General features: G+C 33.8%; 1 protein-coding gene across 1 annotated transcript in view; it reads left to right on the top strand.

The window, feature by feature from the left end:
• Positions 1 to 20152, top strand: part of LOC142866394 (uncharacterized) — a 59816-nt gene extending 39664 nt beyond the window's left edge. The window contains 2 exon segments of the mRNA XM_075999763.1: positions 328 to 944; positions 18102 to 20152. Coding sequence (XP_075855878.1) covers positions 328 to 944; positions 18102 to 19471 — 1987 coding nt within the window. The 3' untranslated portion in view covers positions 19472 to 20152.
• Positions 20153 to 21308: the final 1156 nt, after the last annotated feature.

The raw sequence follows: 21308 nt of genomic DNA, 5'->3' as shown, positions 1-21308 counted from the left end.
ATTTCTTTCAGAACTATCTCACTATTGCAGCAAAGACCTGTTACCAGAACAGGGCACAAACGACCCCTTTCAGAAATCAATAATGAGACTATATGGAAGCTCTGGCCTTGAAAATACACACTTAAGAAGAGACTGGGAATGTGTGGGTGAGTGTAAGAGGCAGAAAGTATGTTCTGATGGTCTTACCCAATGTTTGTCAACTTGTCATAGAAAAATCTTCAAAAGTTACAAATGTATAAAAGTCTTTAACAAATCATCAAACCTAAATAGACACAAGACAAGACATACTGGATAGAAAAGTTCCAAACTTAAAGAATGTAGCAAAACTTTTAACCACAGCTCTAATGTTTCTGGACATAGAAAAATTCATACCACAGAGAAATCCTACAAGTGTGAAGAATGTGGAAAACCTTTTAACTGTTGCTCAAAACTTATTATACATAGGAGAATTCACACTGGAGAGAAACCCTACAAATGTGAAGAATGTGGTAAAGCCTTTACCCAGTGCATACACCTTACTCAACATAAAAGAATCCATACTGGAGAGAAACCCTACAAATGTGAAGAATGTGACAAAGCCTTTATCCAGTTCTCAATCCTTAGTCAACATAAAAGAATTCATACTGGAGAGAAACCCTACAAATGTGAAGAATGTGGCAAAGCCTTTAAATGGTCCTCAACCCTTAACCAACATAAAAGAATTCATACTGGAGAGAGACCCTACAAATGTGAAGAATGTGGCAAAGCCTTTATCTGGTCCTCAACCCTTATTCTACATAAAAGAATTCATACTGGAGAGAAACCCTACAAATGTGAAGAATGTGGCAAAGCCTTTAACCAGTCCTCAATCCTTACTCGACATAAAAGAATTCATACTGGAGAGAAACCCTACAAATGTGAAGAATGTGGCAAAGCCTTTACCCAGTGTTCAGGCCTTACTCAACATAAAAGAATTCATACTGGAGAGAAACCCTAAAATGTTGTAGAATGTGGCAAAGGCTTTATCCAGCTCCGAGACTTCACTCTACATAAATGAATCCATACAGGAGAGAAACCATAGAAATGTGAGAAATGTGGCAAAGCATTTTCCCAGTGCTCACACCTTAATCTTCATAGAAGAATCCATAACAGAGAAAAATTCCGTGAATGTGAGAATTGTGGCAAAGTCTTTAATAACTGCTCGCATTTTATTCAACACCAAATAAATTATACTAGATAAAAGTGAGATAAATGTAATGAGTATGGAAGTGCTTTCCCTAAGTATTAGCTTTAAAATGCACAACAGTACTTATACTTAAAGTGAACAATCATAATGTAGAGTGCTGACAATACCTTTAGTTACAACAGAGATCTTATTGGATATGGGAGAACTTACACTGAAAAAAATGCTCCAATATTTTCCCCAACATTGCTCAACATCACAAAAATTTTAAGAGATAGACACCTTACAAATATAATGAATGTGAAAAAATATTTATGCAAAAGATATACCTTAGAGAACCACAAAGAATTGATACTTAAAAATACTCTACAGATATAATGAATTTCAGAACACATTTAACGAAGAATCAAGTCTAAACAAATATCAGAGGATTCACAGTGCAATACACTAATGCACTAACACATTCACAGATTTCTTTAAACCAGGTTGTTGATTATAGAGTACTACCCAGTTAAAATAGTTAGTTGATTTACTTGTATGTCAGCTTTAAAAAGAGAGAGATTTTGTGAGAGTTATAATTACATGTAAAATATACTTTCTGGTCAGGGTGGGGTAAAAATATAAAAAGATATAATTTTTTCCCTTTTGGACAAGCAAATATTAATGTTATTCAACTTTAAAAACAGTAGATGGTATGCTTTCATTCTTAGTGTGTATGTGAATGTCTGTGGTTAATGATAGCTACATTGCATTTATTAGTAGTCTTTGTGTATTCAATAGGCATTATTCATGTACTTTTCCATGGGAAATTAAAATCACTGAAATGTAAGATTTATGAAGTGGAGAGGTACTATGGATTTTTCTTATAACAAACAGTATCTCAAGTGATGTATGATGTGGGTATACAGGCTAATATTCTTCTCATTATAATCAGAATGAAAAAATTACAATATTAGAAATAACTTGTTTTAATATTATACATTATGATAAATAATAAAATCAAATGAAATTTGGAATATTTTTAGATAACATGTAAACTTAATTTGTTTCATTAGATTAAAAATAATTTTAATGTGTCAAACATGTTGTAGATTTAACGAAGTGTTATTTTTGCACCAACTTTAACCTATCCAATGTTACTCAAAGTTGGAGATAATGTGTTGTAAAAATGTACTGTGGGGTTACCTAGTAAAAATACATCACATGTGATCCTTTTTATCAGTGTCTCTACTGTGAAGAATAATGTTCCCGAAGCTCTTTTTCATTATATTTATAATTACATTGTTACTATAATGCTTATAATAAAGATTTTGTACTTAATGAAAAGCCATACATTTCTTAACACAGCGTGACTACTTATTACATTCTATCCTACATTTTTCTTTAAGTTGCAAAATTATCTCCTCCTGCAATAACTTCAGACACATGTATTTTATTTGAAATTAACCAATTACCAAAAAAAGAAAGTCTCACTGATAACCAAGTAAGTTTAGGATGCACCGTTTATGACAAATAGGGCTGTCGAGGCTTCTTTCTTCTTTGTTCACAGAAAATTATTATCTAGATAACATGTATGTAAAAGGATTTGCCTAGCTATGTCCAATAACAACTTTATGTTGTGCCTTTGAAATGTCTCAGTGGATTGGCACTGTGCACATCACATTCTGCTTTAATTGAGTGATAAGAGGGTTTTTTTTTCAATTCTCTTTTAACTTTGTGGATAGGTTTTCTGAGTTGGAGACTCTTTACTTTTAATATCTACTGAACACTTTCCAGAATTAAAAATGCAACATAAACATAAAATGTGCCCACCACTTCTAAATTAGAAGGGCTTTGGACACTAGATTCCTTCTTGGGCTTCCAGTCTGTAACCGGCAAGTCTGCAGCACAGAGCTTCACTGTCTCCACATTTGCAAACAGTAAGTTCTCTAGGCCTTTTTGGTGTCTACTGTCCCTCCAGAGCATACTTAGACCAGATTCCTGTGAATACCATCTCATAGGATAAAAATCAGTAGTTCTATCCTTTCTGTAAATGCATCTCACATCTTTAGAACTGAAATGGATTCAGAGACCATGGGGCTGAGACAGAAATGGGAACAAGTTACTGTGCACTGTGTGTGACACATAAACTCCCTTTCTGCTTTCTGTTTTGCCCAAATGCCTGGAAGTGTGCATGAGTGCTACTGAATCCATGCCTCTTTAGAGACCTAAATCTGCAGATTTGAATTCTGAATGAAAGGTCTAAGGTTCCTCAAGATGCATTAGACAGGTTCCAAAGAGGAAATTTTCTTCCTGTTTTCCTTCCCTCTCTGTAAAAGCAAAGGATACACAAGTGTATACACACGTTGTATACACATGTTGTGTATCCTTTGCTTTTACAGAGGGAAGGAAACTAGACCTGGCCTCAACCTAGAATTCGCAAGACAGGGACATACTCTGGAATAAGGATGTGCCAAAAACTCAGGGGAGACATATGCTGCAGTGTTAGAGATCAACATGGACTTGTAAGTTGAGTTTGAAAAAACCTTTTTGGAGTGAGTGTAGACAATTTACTAGATCTTCTGTAATGTTGTATTATAATGTCTTATAATGTCTTGTATTATAATGTCTTGTGTAATGTCGTATTATAATTGTGTTAAAAGAATAGAAAGGCTGACACCACATCTAAAATTTTCTGTAAATTATTGGACACTTAGTACTCACCTTTTCTGGCACAGCAAGGATGAAATCACACAATGTAAAGGCTTGTTTACAGTGCAACATACTATACTTTTGAGCACATAGCACATGCTCAGTAGACATTGCATTATGCTGCTCTTCACATTGGAAATTAAGTATATGTTCTGATGATGATGAGTGTTGGGCAAAAGGCAGTATGTATGCTGTGCTTGCTGTCTCTACCTGAGTTCTAATAATAATGGATCTAGATTGAACAACATCACCACTAAAAGGGGACATGTCAAAGAACCCAATTAATGTACCCCTTCCACACCACCAGACCACATTTCTTAGAGTGAGACCCACAGTACCACATGATTTATATTCACAGTGATGTTTCAGAGACAATTTTAAGATAATTACCTCTCAGCCCAAGCTTTCAGTTAGGATAACCTGGCTAGATTGAAGAAACACCATCACCTGCCTGTTGGGCTGGGTGGGAACATCCATGTGGTTTTAATTGTGCCCCACAAAATTCTAATTTGATACCAGCGTCAAGCATTAGGACTTCTGCATATATTCTTGTGAATTGAGTTTAGCCTTTGTTCTAGAGGGAAGTCACAGGTTCTGCTCTCTGGGTTTGGTAGAGGCAGATCAGTTTGGTTCAGATTCCCATTCCTGTAGCAAAAACTCCTGGCACCTGTAGCAGGGGAAGGTAACCGGAAGAAAAGATAGGAGAACCTCACATTTTGGTCTACATGAAGGAGCTGATCATAGCTGAATCTTTTCTATGACCAAGAACAAGCCTTTCTGCGTTTTATGTTCCTCCTGCTTGTGAATATTGTGGAAACAAGGGAACAAATTGTGCTGACTCCTTTAAGCGTAGTCTGAAGATTTAATTATAATCGTTCTACACAATCTCACCTGAAAAGGAATTTCAGAGTAGAAAAAGAGGGAGAAGAAATGGCTGGTTTTCAGGTAAGTGTGTCCCAATTAAGGGGTTGTGTCCACTCTTTCTCCTAGAAAGTCATGTAGAACCTCAATTTTTTGAACTTGTAAACCTTTACTTCTTTACTTCTGATGTATATGCCTAAAAAGTTTTGTAACTACATGTTTTTTCTTCTTATGATAGTCAAGGAGCTCTGGAAAATCCTTCCTTCCTATATAACAGAACCTGCTCTATATTCTCTCCCACAAGCTTCTTACTACAATAACCAAGTTTCATAAGAACTATATGACATGTAATATTGAAAATGTTCCCATTGTGACAGGTCAAGATGGAATAGTGTGAATGTCTGAGATTTGTCCTGGGGATAGGATAGAGTCTTTGGAGTTGAGTGAGGAAGGGAAACATGTACTCTCAATGTATGATCTGGATGCTTCATTAGCTCTACATAAAATATCATTAGGAAAATTTCAAAAGAAGATAGCATTGATTGAAAAGAATAACCAGAAAATTATGGAGAAAAGCGAAAATAGAAGAGTTGCTCTGTATGATGCTAAACTATTTAGATACATTATTAAAGACAACAAAATATAGGAAGTATCAGTATCTGAAATTTGTATAAATTGATGATTCTTCATGGTTACATATTGTTGGCCACTACCATCCCAGCAGTGATTTGTGTCCTCCTCTTTGTAACGATGCCTAACACCAATTTGTGCAGCTAAAGTTATGTTAATTTCATTCACTTGCTTAATATGCTCTCTGACAGATTCATCCAATATAAAGTTAACTGGTTTTTTTTTTCTTTATTGTTAAGTGTCTTGTGGAGATTTACTGACTGATGTGCATGAGCCATCACATTAAATCTGGAAGCTCTAATTTATTCTTATACATTGCTTTGAAAAATGAGGGCTATTTTCTGTGTTCTGTTCAGATGAACTGAGATAAATTCAAAGTCTACCACTTATTGGATATTGACAATATACTCTCCTTAGGCAAGCAGCATTGTTATCAGTAGTTATATTATGTGACAGGCAGAGATTCAGACTACACCCCAGATCTACTGAATCAGAGCCTGCATTTAAAAAAAAATCTTCAGTTCTTTATTGTACTGATCAAAATTATGTGACACTTTCTAAATCTCTGTTTCCCTATGTGAGAAATATGCACAATTTACTGATATGATGTAAATATAACACCTATAAATTTATATTACTGTACTGAGGCCTTTAATTTTGTATTAAATACTTTATTATCTAAAGCAGAATCATATGCACACAGTTTCAAACATCTTTAGTGATCCTCATTCCTGTGAATAAGAGAATACGTTCAAGAATATCAATATGCTAAAAAAATATCTCATTGGATAAGTCTAGTCACTCATATGTCAGAAACAGTTCTCATAACTTATTTTCCTTGTAATCAAATGAATAACTCTCTCTATGGCCACTTGGGAAATATATGTCTTTTTACAGGAGATGGTGACATTCAGGGATGTGGCTGTAGAATTCTCTCCAGAAGAGTGGGCATGCCTTGACAATGCTCAGCGGAATTTGTATAGGGATGTGATGTTGGAGAACTATGGAAACCTGGTCTCCCTTGGTGAGGATCACTTGTGTACAGAATTCCTATTCAACATTAAGGTCATTAATTTATTTTTGTAGGTAGTTTCTTAAAAGTTTCTACTTTATATGAATGAATTGTATATCCCCGCTAATAAAGAAAATTTGAAGTTTTGGTGTACAAAATAAAATCATTAGATGTCTCAGGTTATCTTGAACATTTCCTTTTCTTGGGCTGATATGTATATTTCACACTAGATTAGTAGTTACTCTAGAAATCAGGGTATATAGTTCTTGCCTGCAAGTTAGAATAGAATTTCCACCTCTTATTTATTTGGTGCTAGTGGGAATTGGTGCTCTAGTCATAAATTAGAAATAATTTTTTATCATTCTACAAGGTCTGTGAGAAAACAATATCTTGCAAAGGAATTTGTAGAATATTCTATAATGTTCTCTCTGCTAAGGATAGTACTGCTGTAGTAATTGGAAAGACTTCAGCAACAGTCATGTGAATTTTTTTTTTTTTTATAAAACAGGTCTTGTTGTCTCAAAGCCAGAGCTGATCACATGTCTGGAGCAAAGGATAGAGCCCTGGATTATGAAGAAAGAGGAAACAACAGCCAAATATCCAGGTAGGTGTGATTCAGTGAAGCAGATAACAAATGTTTGAGAGGTAAAGCTCAAGGAGGAAGGCAGATATTAAAAAGTGGCTTGGAATATTCTGCTGTGTTGGCAATGATTTTTAGAAGCCTGTGTATGTTTCTCTTTAACTTACAGAAGGACATCTTCTGTACCATGCTCTTAAACTCTCTACAAAGTCTACCCATGCACTGATTTTCCTTAGAATTCAGTAAGAGCCAAACTTCTTGTCATGGCTTATAAGGGACTCTATTATCTGTCTCTATTTCTATTGCATGTGGGTATATGAGAATATCTGTACATATTTTGAGGACCTCTACATTAAATCATCTTTTGACAGAGTTTTGCTCTGCTGCCCCTTCTGGAGTATAGTAGCTGATCATAGCTCACTGCAACCTCAAACTTCTGTGCTCCAGGGATCCTACTACTTTAGTCTTCTAAGTAGCTAGGACTAACTATGTTCAGGAGTTACCATTGCAAGCTATTTTTTGTTATTAATAGTGTTTTTTAAAAAAAAATGGAGTCTCCTTATGTTGCTTGGGCTGGTTTCAAGATTCTGGCCTCAAGTGTTCCTCTTTCCTTGGCCTCCCAAAGTGCTGGGATTATAAGTGTGATCCACCATACCCAGCTACATGTTTTAAGTTCCTTTTGTTGCCTCATAACTGTAATTTATAAAGTGGAATATTAGAGATATTAGGATTTGTTTCAGTCATGCTAGAAACACTAGGGACAGATGTTCATATTGTCTGCATCATAATTTCCAATTCCAAGGTTTCAGAGGCAATCCTACAGAAATTCAGACTCATTAATTTTATACAAATACATAGCCTCTTCCTAAACATAAGAAAATCTAATGTTATTTCCCTTCTAAATATCCTTTTTTCTAGTAGAAAATAAGAGTAAAATTACAACTTATTAGACCATAGTTTCCAAGCAGTAATATAGTTTATTTTGCATACTCACCTCATAGAATTCTTAAACATACTGTCCCATTGAGTGCTTCAAATTGCTAAATATGTTTATAATCACAATTGATACATAGTATTTTGATAACTTATATTTTGTAATTTTCCCCTAATTAGTACCATCAGGAATGTGTGATTCCTATGTGCATATGTGTGCGTATATATGTGTGTGTGTGTGTGTGTATTTGTGTGTGTGGTGTGTGTGTCTAACAGGTGTACTTTTACACAAATAAGAATTGTATAACTGTATACATTTATTTTTTATGCAGTAATGATTTGATGTGTGTATACATTGTAAAATAATAGAGTTAAAGTGATAAACATATCCATCATCTCTCACATTTATAATTTATTTATAGTGAGAACATTTACTTATAGTGAGGTCTATGTTCTTAGCAAGTTTCATGTATATAAATTATTTTTAATAACTGTAACCATGATGCTGTGCATTAGTTCTCCAAGAATTATAACTAAAAGTTATTTCCCTTAAACATCTGCCCACTTTTCTTGCCTCTGCACTCTGGAAACCAATGTTGTACTATTTATTTTTATAAGTTCAACTTTTTAGTATTACCTATAGCAGTATATATGTTTCTGGGAGTGGCTTATTTTACTTAGCATAATCCCTACCATGTCCATACATGTTGTTGAAATGGCAGGATATTTATCATTTTTATGACTTAATAATATTCTATTGTATGTGTTTGTATACTCATTTTTTAGCCTTTTCATCATAAACAGTCATTTAGTTTGTTTCCATTTTATTGGCACATGTGCATAATGCTGTGATATACATGGAGGTGCAGAATCTTCCTAAGATACTGATTTTACATCTTTGGTTATACTCATAAGTAGAATTGATGGATGATAAGGCTGTTCTCTTTTTTACAATTGTTAATGAATCTCTATGATGACAGTACCAATTTACAATCAATAACAGTGTACAGGGATTGCTTTCCTGCACACTCTTGCCCACACTTGTTATGTCTCTTCTTTTGGACATTACCCATATTAACAGTTGGGAGGGGATACCTTAACAAAATTTTGATTTGTGTTTGCATGACGTTGTAGTGATGCTGAGTTTTTCTTCATGTTGCTTGTTGTAAACTTGTAGGTTTTCTGTGAGAAAAATCTACACAATATTTTTCTTGTTTTTGATTGGGTAATGATGTTGAAGATAATATTGTTTTTGCTTTTGATTAATAGGAGTTTCCTTTATATTTTGGGCATTAACATATTATAGAATATAAAGTGTGAAAATATTTTCTCCTATCTTAAGTTTTCTTGTTTTTTTCTTTTCCTTGCTGTACAGAGGATTTGAACTTTTATGCAGCTCATATTTTTTATATTTTTTCCAGTGCTTATTTTGTCATATATATCCCCCCCAAAGAAAAACAAAAAACAAAATTTCAAGACATATATCATGGTTGTCCCATATTTCTTCTTTTCACTTATGCTTTTTTTTAAAGAAACATTACAGTTTTAAGTGTACCATTTAAATATTTAATACATCTCAAGTTATTTTTGGCGTATCATGTAAGAAAAAATAGTCTACTTTTATTAATTTGTTTGTGGGTATCCAGTTTTCCAGCACCAAGCATTGAAGACACCATACTTCCTACATTCACATTGCTAGTGCCATAGATAAAGATTAGTTACCTTATATGTTTCCGTTAATTTCTGAGCTCTCCATTCTCTTCCTTTTTGTGCTTTTTTAATACTCATATTTTGTTGTTTTTATTACTGTCATCTTGACATACACTTAAAAATCATAAAGTGTGATGCCAGAACCTTTTCTCTTATTTCTAAACATTGTTTTGGCTCATCAAAGTATTTGTGATATGGTACAAATATTAGGAATTTTTTTGTTGATACTATGTGTAATATAACGAGAATTTTGATAGGGAGTGGATTGAATGTATGCATTGTTTTGGATAATATCTTTCTATTTACTCATGTCTTATTCAATTTCCTTTATTAATATCTTCTAGTAGTGAGTGCAAAGGATCTTTTTTACCACTTGGTTAAATTTATATCTTAGAAATCTATTATCTTGATGCTATTGTAATTGACAGTGTTTTCTTTACTTAATGGATAGTTTGCTAGTGTATAGAAAAACAACTGATATTTGTATGTAAATTTTATGTCCTGTGAATAGCTGAGTTGTTTTACTACTTTATAATTTTTTTCTATCTTCTTTATGGTTTTTGATATATAAGATAATGTCATCTGCAAACAGTGTTAGTTTTACTCTTCTGTTTATAATTTGAGTGGATTCTTCTTATGTTGTTGCCTAAAATTTCTGATTAGATCTTGTAGTAATATGATAAAATAGATGTGTTAAGAGTCGTTGCATATTATCTTTATATTGGTATCTGTGCATGTGAAGGATTACTTTTGCAGTTTTTATAAAGTGATTTTGGAAGGTAAAGATGTTTTCTTTAGGGTTCTGGGTTTTCAATGGATAGTTGCTATAGCTCGGTAACAAGACTGCCCCTTGCTCTGCAGTGGAGTCTGCGTTTGGTGTGCTAGTTCTGAAGCACATGGGCCACTTTCAATCCTCTCTTGTTTCTGGGTAAACTGCATTCCTTCAGGAGTTTGATCTGTATGACACCAATTAGGGCCTGGTTGTATAGTGACTCTGCATATGGTGGGGCTGATACCAGCTGTGTGGGTGGGTGTGGCTACTAATGAGTACCTTGGAAGTTACCCTTCAGTTCACCGTGTGGATCTACATACTAAGAAAACTGGACATGGACTGTGGTTGAGACTGCTGTAGCAGAGTCACAGGTCTGCTTCACAGATGATAGCAAGACCAAGTAATACAGGCCTGCCTTCATGGCTGCACATAGGTGTGTCTCTCCTAAAGTCACTGGATGAGCAGTACCACTCCAACTTTGTCACAGGGAACCATTGGAACCTCTGCGCATTCCTGTTGCTTGACTCATGTTATAGTCTGTAGTGAGGACAAGGAGTCCTTAATTTTGCCAACTGGATGAGAACCTGAATATTGAAAATGACTTCCTAGATCTGTGGTACCTCTATGGTTTAATGACCATCCATTTAAGTCCCCAAATTCACATAAATGTAATTTTCTGTGGATAGCTGCCTAATTTTTGTTTTTTGGGATAAAACAACTGTATATTTTCCACCCGACCATATTGCTCATTTGATTCTTTTTTTTTTTTTTTATTTTGGCATATTATGGGGGTACAGATTTTAAGGTTTCAATAAATGCCCATTTCCCCCCCTCCCCCCAAAAGTCTGAATCTCCATCATGACCATCCCCCAGATGGTGCACATCTCACTCATTATGTACGTATATACCCGCCCCCCTCGCTGCTCCCACCTGCCCAATACCCTATTACTGTAGTACCTATGTGTCCACTTAGGTGCTACTCAGTTAATACCAGTTTGCTGGAGAATATATCTGGTGCTTGTTTTTCCATTCTTGAGATACTTCACTTAGTAGTATGGGTTCCAGCTCTAACCAGGAAAATATAAGATGTGCTATATCACCATTGTTTCTTAGAGCTGAATAGTACTCCATGATATACATATACCACATTTTATTAATCCATTCTTGGATTGATGGGCACTTGGGCTGTTTCCACAGCCTTTCAATTATGAATTGTGCTGCTATAAACATTCGAGTGCAGGTGTCTTTTTTGTAGAGTGCCATTGGATCATTTGGGTAGATGCCCAGCAATGGGATTGCTGGATCAAATGGTAGATTCACTTGTATCGCTTTAAGGTATCTCCATATTGCTTTCCACAGAGGTTGAACTAGTTTGCAGTCCCACCAGCAGTGTAGGAGTGTTCCTCTCTCTCCGCAACCACGCCGGCATTTATTGTTTGGAGATTTTTTGATAAAGGCCATTCTCACTGGGGTTAAGTGATATCTCATTGTGGTTTTGATTTGCATTTCCCTAATGATTAGGAATGTTGAGGATTTTTTCATATGTTTGTTAGCCATTCTTCTATCTTCTTTAGAAAAGTTTCTGTTCAAGTCCTTTGCCCACTTTTTAATGGGGTTATTTGATTTTTCCTTCCTGATTTTCATGAGTTCTAAGTATATTCTAGTTATCAGTCCCTTATCGGATGCATAGGATGCAAAAATTTTCTCCCATTCTGTAGGTTGTCTGTTTACCTTCATGATTCTTTATGTATTTTTAAGTTCTGATCTGTTCCATGTCTATGGCTTATAATATTAGAATCCAAGGTTGAGAAAAACATGGGAGCATTTCAATTTCTCTACATTGTCAACCTATGTATGTATGTGTATATATATTTACTTATTTAAAACTTCTCAATGTAATGGATGTGAGGTAATATCCCATTGTGATGTTGCTTTGCATTTCTCTAAAGATTAATAATTTTGAGGACCATTTCAAATTCTGTTTGGCCATTTGTATATCTGCTTTTCAGAAATGCCAGATCAATCCATTGTCCATTATTTAATCAAGTCATTCATTTTTGTTGTTGAGTTGTAGTCATTTTTATATATTGAGGATGTAATCTATTATGGTTAAGTGGGCTTCATCCGAGAGATGTAGGCATGGTTAAACATAGGCAAATCCATAAATGTAATTATATACATAAAAGGAAAGTAAAAACAAAGACCATATAATATTCTCAAGAGACCCAGAAAAAGCATTTAACAAAATCAGGCCTCTTTGGTGTAAGAATGCTTAACAAGATAGGCATTGAGGGGACTTACCTCAAAATGATAAAGGTCGCATATGACAAACCCCCAGTCAGTCTCACACTGAACAGAGAAAATTTGAAAGCATTCCTGCTTATAAACAGATAATATATCCCTTTAAGTTATTGTAAACATAGTACTGGAAATCATTGCCAGAGCTTCTGGCAAGGGAAAGAAACTAAGGGAGTCTCAATCAGAGCAGAAGAGGTCAAACCATCACACTTTACAGATTAATGATCTCAGAAAACACCAAAGAGTCTGCCAAAAGCTACTGGAGTTGATAAATAAGTTCAGCAAAGTCTCAGGTTACAAAGTCAATGTACACAAATCAGGAACTTTCTCATAGGCCAACAACTGTGAAACTGAGAACCAAATCAAAGATGCATGCCTTTCATAATTGAAACAAAGCAAATGAAATACTTAGGAATATATTTACTAAGGATGAGAAGGACTTCTACAGGGAGAATTATAAAACACTGAGGAAGGAAATAGAAGAGAATAGAAACATACGGAAAAGCATCCCATGGTCAAAGATAGGCAAAATCAACATTGTTAGAATATCTATACTACCCAAAGTAATCTATAGATTCAATACAATTTGTGTTAAACTAATAACATCATTGTTTAGAGATTTAGAAAAGTAATTCTATACTTCATATGGTACAAGAGAAGGCCCCATAAAACAAAAACGACACTGAGGAACATGAACAAATTGAGAGGCATCCGTTTACTAGACTTTCAGCTATAGTACAAGGCTATCGTAACCAAAACAGCATGGCATTGTCACAAGAACAGGAAATAGAACAAAGGAACAGAACTGAGATCACAGATATAAAACCATCCTCATATAGCCATGGAATAGCAGACAAGAACGTGTACAGGGAAAAGAAATCCCTTTTGAATAAATGGTCCAGTGAAAATTGGATAGCCACATGTAGAAGAGTGAAACAGGATCCACACCTCTCATCTCTCACAAAAATCAACTCACAATGGATGAAAGACTTTATCCTATGGCATAAAACCATAGAATTTTAGAAGAAACTGTTGAAAATGCTCTTACATACTTCAGCCTAGACAAAAAAATTAGGAAGAATACCCCCAAATCAATCACACCACCAACAAAAATAAATAAATCAGGCATCATCATACTAAAAAGTTTCTACACAGCCATTAAAAGTATAACTAGAGCAAGCAGACAACCTAGAGAATGGGAGAAAATATTTGCATGCTGTATATTCAATATATTGCTAATAGCTAGAATTTATACATAAGTCCAGGAACTCAGTAAGATAAAATCAAACAACCTGATTAAAAGCATGCCAATATATGAACAGAAAGTTTTAAAAAGGACATGTACTATGGCCAAGAAGCATATGAAAAAAGTGTGTATATCTCTATTCATCAAGGAAATGCAAATGAAAACCAAAGCGAGATATCTCTCTACTCCAGTGAAAATGGCTTTTATCAATAAGCCCAAAGTAAGTGTAGGTGTGGATGTAGAGAGGTAGGAATACTTATATACTACTAGTGGGACTGCAAACTGGTACAATCTCTCTGGAAAGTTATATGGAGACACAGGAAAGTACTAAATTTAGAACATCCATTTGATCCAGAAATCCCACTACTTGCTATCTAACCAATGTAAAAACATCATCCTATAATAAATACATCTGCACTTGAATGTTTATAACATCAAAATTTACAATTGCAAAGAGGTAGAAACATCCTTAGTACTTATAAATACATTAATATAAATATATCTATAAATAAATATAAAATGTGATATATGTATACCATAGAGTACTACGGAGCCTCAAATTCAGTGGCTAAATGACACCCTTTTATATTATCCTTGATTGTGCTGGAGGCCTTTCTTTAAAGTAAACTATCACAAGAATGGAAAAACAAGCACCACAAATAGTCCCTATCAAATTGTTACCAATTGATCAACAAATATGTGAACAAATGGAAGTAAATTTCAGTGGGTATTGGGCTGTTGAAAAGGGGAGAAGGTGTTGGGAAAATCCACTCCTAATGAGTGTGGTGCACACGATCTGTGGATGGGCACAGTTGTAGCTCTGATCAGTCGATGCAAAAGCAATATACATATTCTAAATGATTTACTCCCATAATATTTTGAAATTAAAAAAACAATTTTGTAATATGTAAGAAAGTTTTGAAAAGTTCATCTCTGTATCTGTTTAAGATATTCTTTTTATTTTAATTATTGTAAAATCACAAAAATTGAAATCTTAATTACTTTTAGTTGTTAACATCAGTCATGTGAGCTATATTTACATCATCATGTACTATATTGTCTGGAATGTATGTACTAAGTAAATGTGAATTTCAGTACACATGAGAAAACTACCTGTTTTGCCCATTGCCTAACTGCTGACAAAAAGCATTATGTTTTCTGTTCCTAGGAGTGTAACAGCTTAGAAATATCCTATACATACAATCAAAATACATCTGTCTTATTGTGACTGAGGTTTCATTAAGCATATTGTCATCGAGGTTTATCTATATTGTGGATGTTATTAGAGAATCTGTTTTTTCTTAAGCTGAGAAATAATCCATTATTTCTACATTTCAAATAGTATTTATCTGTTCATTTGGCAAAGGCAGTTTGGGTTGCTTTCATCTACTGACTTATGTGAATGATTGTGAAATGAATATGCATATGAAGATAACTTTTTATTTTACAATATATGCAAGAGCTTATTTGTGTTTCTTTCTCATTCATTGGTCCAGGTGTCTCTGCCATTAGATAACTTCTTTGACTACTGTATCATTTTTTTATTTTTCTATTTTTATTTCAGCATATCATGGGGGTAGAAATGTTTAGGTTATGTGTGTTGCCTTCACCCCCGGAGTCAGAGTTTTAAGCATGTCCATGCCCTGATGGTGCACATCGCACTCCTTATGTTTGTATATACACATCCCCTTCTTCCCCTCCCACCTGCCCAACACCCGATAAATGTTATTCCTATATGTCCACTTAGGTGTTGATCAGTGAAACCAATTTTCTGGTGAGTACATGTGGTGCTTGTTTTTCTATTCTTGGAATATTTCACTTAGGATAATGGGGTTCAGCTCTATCCAGGAAATTACAAGAGGTGCATATCAGTGTTGTTTCTTATAGCTGAGTAGTATTCCAAAGTATACATTTTTAATGTTTTAAAATGGGTAAGTGTGGTACCTATAGCATTGCTTCTCTTTTTGATGATTGTTCACATCTTTGTGGTCTCTTTAGATTTCATATTATTTTGGGGTTTGCTATTTCTATTTTTGAAAATATGAAATTGAGAATTTGAAAGGAATTGTATTTAATCTGTAGATCACTTTGGACATTTTCACAACATTAGGTCTTCTTCCCTTGAACAAGAATATGTTCAAGAGTGTGTTGTTTATTTTCCTATACTTTTGAATTTCTCTGTGTTTTTTGTGTCACTTATCTACAGTCTCATTCTCATTCTGTTGAGAAATTAAACTGTGTAAAATTTCAATTTTCGAAAATTGGTTAAGACATGTTTTCTGTCTGAACAGGTAGATTTGTAGGAAGAATTTTTATGAGCTATCAAGAATATTGTATATTCTATTATATTCTATGTATGTGTGAGGACTTATTGTTCTCTAGTGATTTCAACTCTCTTGTTTTCTTATTAGTAATTTGACTGACCTTATTAGTATTGAAAGTGGAATACCATGCTATCCTATTATTTTTATGTTCATTTCTTGCTTCAATGGTGTCAACCCTTTTATATATTTGAGAACCTTTATGCGAGACATAGATATCAGAGATATCAATTATATTTAAAGGGTTCTCAGTGAATGACCTCCTTTTATATTAAATGTCCTTGTTTGTCTCTTGTGGCAGTTTTGACTTAAAGTATATTTTATAAACTATAACATTTTGCACTTCAAAAGTCATGTGCCTAATATAATTTTGAACTCCACTGCTCTTGTATGCTGAACATTTTCGTGGTATGTCTTGTTATTTCCTGTCACTTTTTGTCTATTGCTTTCACCAGGTATGAAGTCAAATCTCTTTAGAGAGAATAGAGTTGGATTTTTTAATTTTTTTATTTAAATGTGTCTTCTGAGTAGAAATACTAATACATAAATATTTGCATAATTTTCTAAAATGGATGGATTCAAAATTGCACTAATATTAATTGTTTATATAACTTTTGTCACTATTTATCTTTATTTCCACTCCTTTTTCCTCATTCCACCTCACTGATTTTTATTGATATATTTTGTTTCTGTGGCCATCTTTGTTTATGTACCTCTTTAAACATTTTCCTGTTGTTTCCTGTGAGAATTACCTAAAATCTTTTGAAGCTGCAACTTATGTTAAACTGATAACTACTTAACTTCAATTATACATAAAAACTCAAAATATTTATATCTGCCCTCAACTTCATGATATAGATGTCAGTAATTATGTCTCTTTACATATGTCAATTAACATGTGTGAATGATCATATTTATTTTGTCTTTCAAATTTGATAGCATAATTAAATGTTTTTGCACCATCAATATAATACTGCAGAATTTTATTTTTGATATGTGCATATCTTTACCAGAATGTTATGTAGTTGTCTTGGAAGATAGAAACCAGATATTCAAAGGCCATCGAAAACCAGATGTATGGACACATGTTCCATTGGTTTGAATCTCTTTTGAAAGGGAATCCAGGAAATGGAATTTACTGCTAAAGTGAGAACTATGTATAAGTGGGGAGGAAGAGTTTTGCTGGGTAAATGTAACAAATGTTCCTTCCCCTTCCATATGTTTCTTGGTGTCATACTCATCTGGGGTGCCTTGAAATATTACCACTTATGATTTCTCAATGAATCATGTTTGCAAATATATTTTGAATGTCATACATCTATGATGGAAGTAAGACTATGGTAGTCTATTGCACTTTCTTGCTAATGTGCTCTGTATAGTTTTGTATATTCAAATTATGAAGTATATTTACCTAAGTATAATTAGTGAGATACTTTGTTATTTTCATTTCTTTCAGAACTTTCTTCCCATTGCACTGAAGACCCAATGCCAGAGCAGGGCATAAAACATTCATTCCAGAAATCAATAATAAGACTATACGGAAGCTCTGACCAGGAAAATGTACTTTTAAGAAAAGACTGGGAGTGTGTTGATGAGTGTAAGAGGCAGAAAGTAGGTTATGATGGTCTTATCCAATGTTTGTCAGGTAACAATAGGAAAATCTTGAAAGGTTATAAATGTATAAAAATGTTTAGCAAGTCCTCAAATCTAAATAAACCTAAGAAAAGAAATACTGGAGAGAAAAGTTTCAAACATAATGAATGTAGCAAACCTTTTATGCACAGCTCAAAAGTTCTTGGGCATTGGAAATTTCACACCATAGACAAACCCTGCAAGTGTGAAGAATGTGGAAAACCCTTTAACTGCTACACAAATCTTACTATACATAGGAGAATTCACACAGGAGAGAAACCCTATAAATGTGAAGAATGTAGCAAAGCTTTTACCCATTGCTCAATCCTTACTCAACATAAAAGAATTCATAATGGAGAGAAAACATACAAATGTGAAGAATGTGGCAAAGCCTTTACCCAGAGCACACACCTTACTGAACACAGAAGAATTCATAGTGGAGAGAAACCCTACAAATGTGAAGAATGTGGCAAAGCCTTTATCAAGATTGGAGACCTCAATAGACATAAACAAATTCATACAGGAGAGAAACCCTACAAATGTGAGGAATGTAGCAAAGCCTTTAGCCAGTGCTCAACCCTTACACTACATAAAAGAATTCATAGTGGAGAGAAACCCTACAAATGTGAAGAATGTGGCAAAGCCTTTATCAAGATTGGAGACCTCAATAGACATAAACGAATTCATACAGGAGAGAAACCCTACAAATGTGAGGAATGTAGCAAAGCCTTTAGCCAGTGCTCAACCCTTACACTACATAAAAGAATTCATAGTGGAGAGAAACCCTACAAATGTGAAGAATGTGGCAAAGCCTTTAACAAGATTGGACATGTCCATCGACATAAACGAATCCATACATGAGAGAAACCCTACAAATGTGAGGAATGTAGCAAAGCCTTTACCTGGTGCTCAACCCGTACTCTACATAAAAGAATTCATAGTGGAGACAAACCCCACAAATGTGAAGAATGTGGCAAAGCCTTTACCCAGAGCACACACCTTACTCAACATAAAAGGATTCATAGTGGAGAGAAACCATTCCAATGTGAAGAATGTGGCAAAGCCTTTATCAAGATTGGAGACCTCAATCGACATAAACGAATTCATAGTGGAGAGAAACCCTACAAATGTGAGGAATGTGGCAAAGCCTTTACCCAGTGCAGAGAACTTACACAACATAAAAGAATTCATAGTGAAGAGAACCCCTACAAATGTGAAGAATGTGGCAAACCCTTTACCCAGAGCAAACACCTTACTGAACATAAAAGAATTCATAGTGGAGAGAAACCCTACAAATGTGAAGAATGTGGCAAAGCCTTTAACAAGATTGGACATGTCCATGGACATAAACGAATTCATACAGGAGAGAAACCCTACAAAGGTGAGGAATGTGGCAAAGCCTTTACCCGGTGCTCAACACTTAGTCTTCATAAAAGAAATCATAATGGAGAGAAACCATACAAATTTGAGGATTGTGGCAAAGCTTTTATCCAGTGCTCACACCTTAATCTATATGAAAGAGTTCATAACAGAAAAAAATTATATAAATGTGAAAATTGTGACAAAGTCTTTAATAACTGCTCCAATCTTACTCATCATCAAAGAAATCATAAAGTGAGATAAATGCAATGACTTTAGAAGTACTTTCCCAAAATATTAGCTTTAAAATACACAACAGTACTTATATAAACAATAATAATGTAGAGTGCCAACAATATCTTGAGTTATGACAGATTTTACTGGACATGGGAGAACTTTCACTGAAAGTAATTCTCCAATATTTTCTGAAACATTGATCAACATCACAAAAATTTTCATAGATAGAAACCTTACAAATATAATGAATGTGAACAAATATTTATGAGAGAACAGCAAAGAACTGATACTTAAAAAATATTTAGAGAACAGCAAAGAACTGATACTTAAAACTCCTTTACAGATATAATAAATTTCAGAACACATATAATCAATATTAAGTCTAAACAGATATCAGAGGACTCACAGGAAAATGTGCTGAGGCACTAACACATTTAAACATTTCTTTAAACCACGTTGTTGAGTATAGAGAATAACTCTGTTAAAATAGTTAGATAAAGTATTTTTATATCAATTTTAAAAACGAGAAATATTTTGAAAATTATAATGATGTGTAAAACATACTTTCTCATCAGGGTGGGATGCAAATGCAATAAATTATAATTTTTTTTGCAACCTTTGACAAGGAAATACTGATGTTATTCAACTTTAAAAACAGTAGATGCTATGCTTCATTTTTAGTGTGTATGTGAATGTCTATGGTTAACGATAGCTGCGTAACAGTTATTAGAAGTCTTTGTGTATTAAGTACATATCATTCATCTACTTTTCCATAGAAAACTAAAATCACTGAAATGTAAGATGTATGAAATGGAGAGGTGCTGTGTGGTAGACTTCTAACAAACAGTATTTCAAGTGATATATGATGTAGGTATACAGATTAATATCCTTCTCATTAAAATCAGAATAAAACAATGACAATATTACAAATAATTTGTTTTACTATTTGTGCATTCGAATAATGAAACAGTGAATTTTTAAATATTTTTAGATTACATGTAAACCTAATTTGTTTTATTAAATTAAGAAAGGTTTTTGTTGTGTCAAACATGTTTTTGATTGCATGAACTGTTAGTTTGTTACCAACATTAACCTATTCCATGTTACTCAAAGTTGGAGGCAATAGATTGTAAAAATGTACTATTGGGTTACACAGTAAAATTAAATCATTTGTGATCTTTTTTTCAGTGGCTCCAAATTTCTAATTCTTTGAAGAATAATGTTCCCACAAGTTTTATTTTTTATTATTTTTATAATTCATTGTCACTGTAATGCTTATAATAAAGTTTGTCCACGTAATGAAAAGCCATATATTTCTGAACGCTGAATGAGTACTTGTTACATTTTATGCTATGTTTTTCTTTCAACGTGCCACCCGTCTGGCCAGTTAAACAGAAATAAACACACTTTTTTATTTATACTGAATCAAATATACAAATACATCACATATAAGATGAACTTTGGTTGCAGTAGATATATAGAGTAAGTAATTATGTTTGTGTGAAGATGGATGTATACTTATTTTGAAAAGAAAAGTAGAAATATTGAAAAAAATAGTTAATGTCATAATTGTTCAGAATATACTAGCAAGCTAGAAACTCCACAGATTCTGAGAGCAATATTTTTTGCTTTATGTTGAATGAATTTGTTTAAAATTCTAAAGTCTCTAAATCAGAACCTGCCCATGCCTATCTTCTGTTCTTACACAGTTATTACTCATGCTAGGCTTAATATATTATTTTATTAATTGAAAGTTTGTATTTATTGTATATATGACCTACTCTGCAATTATAAGAATGATTTTTATAAAATTTAATTGTGGCTCCAGGTAAGAGATTGAAATGTCCAGGGTGGAAAATGTCAC

Source organism: Microcebus murinus, unplaced genomic scaffold (genome assembly GCF_040939455.1).
Source record: "Microcebus murinus isolate Inina unplaced genomic scaffold, M.murinus_Inina_mat1.0 scaf004_hap2_Mmur4.0, whole genome shotgun sequence".
Classification (NCBI taxonomy): domain Eukaryota; kingdom Metazoa; phylum Chordata; class Mammalia; order Primates; family Cheirogaleidae; genus Microcebus; species Microcebus murinus.
Note: the sequence above shows the minus strand (reverse complement) of the source record. Positions and strands in the feature narration are given on the sequence as shown.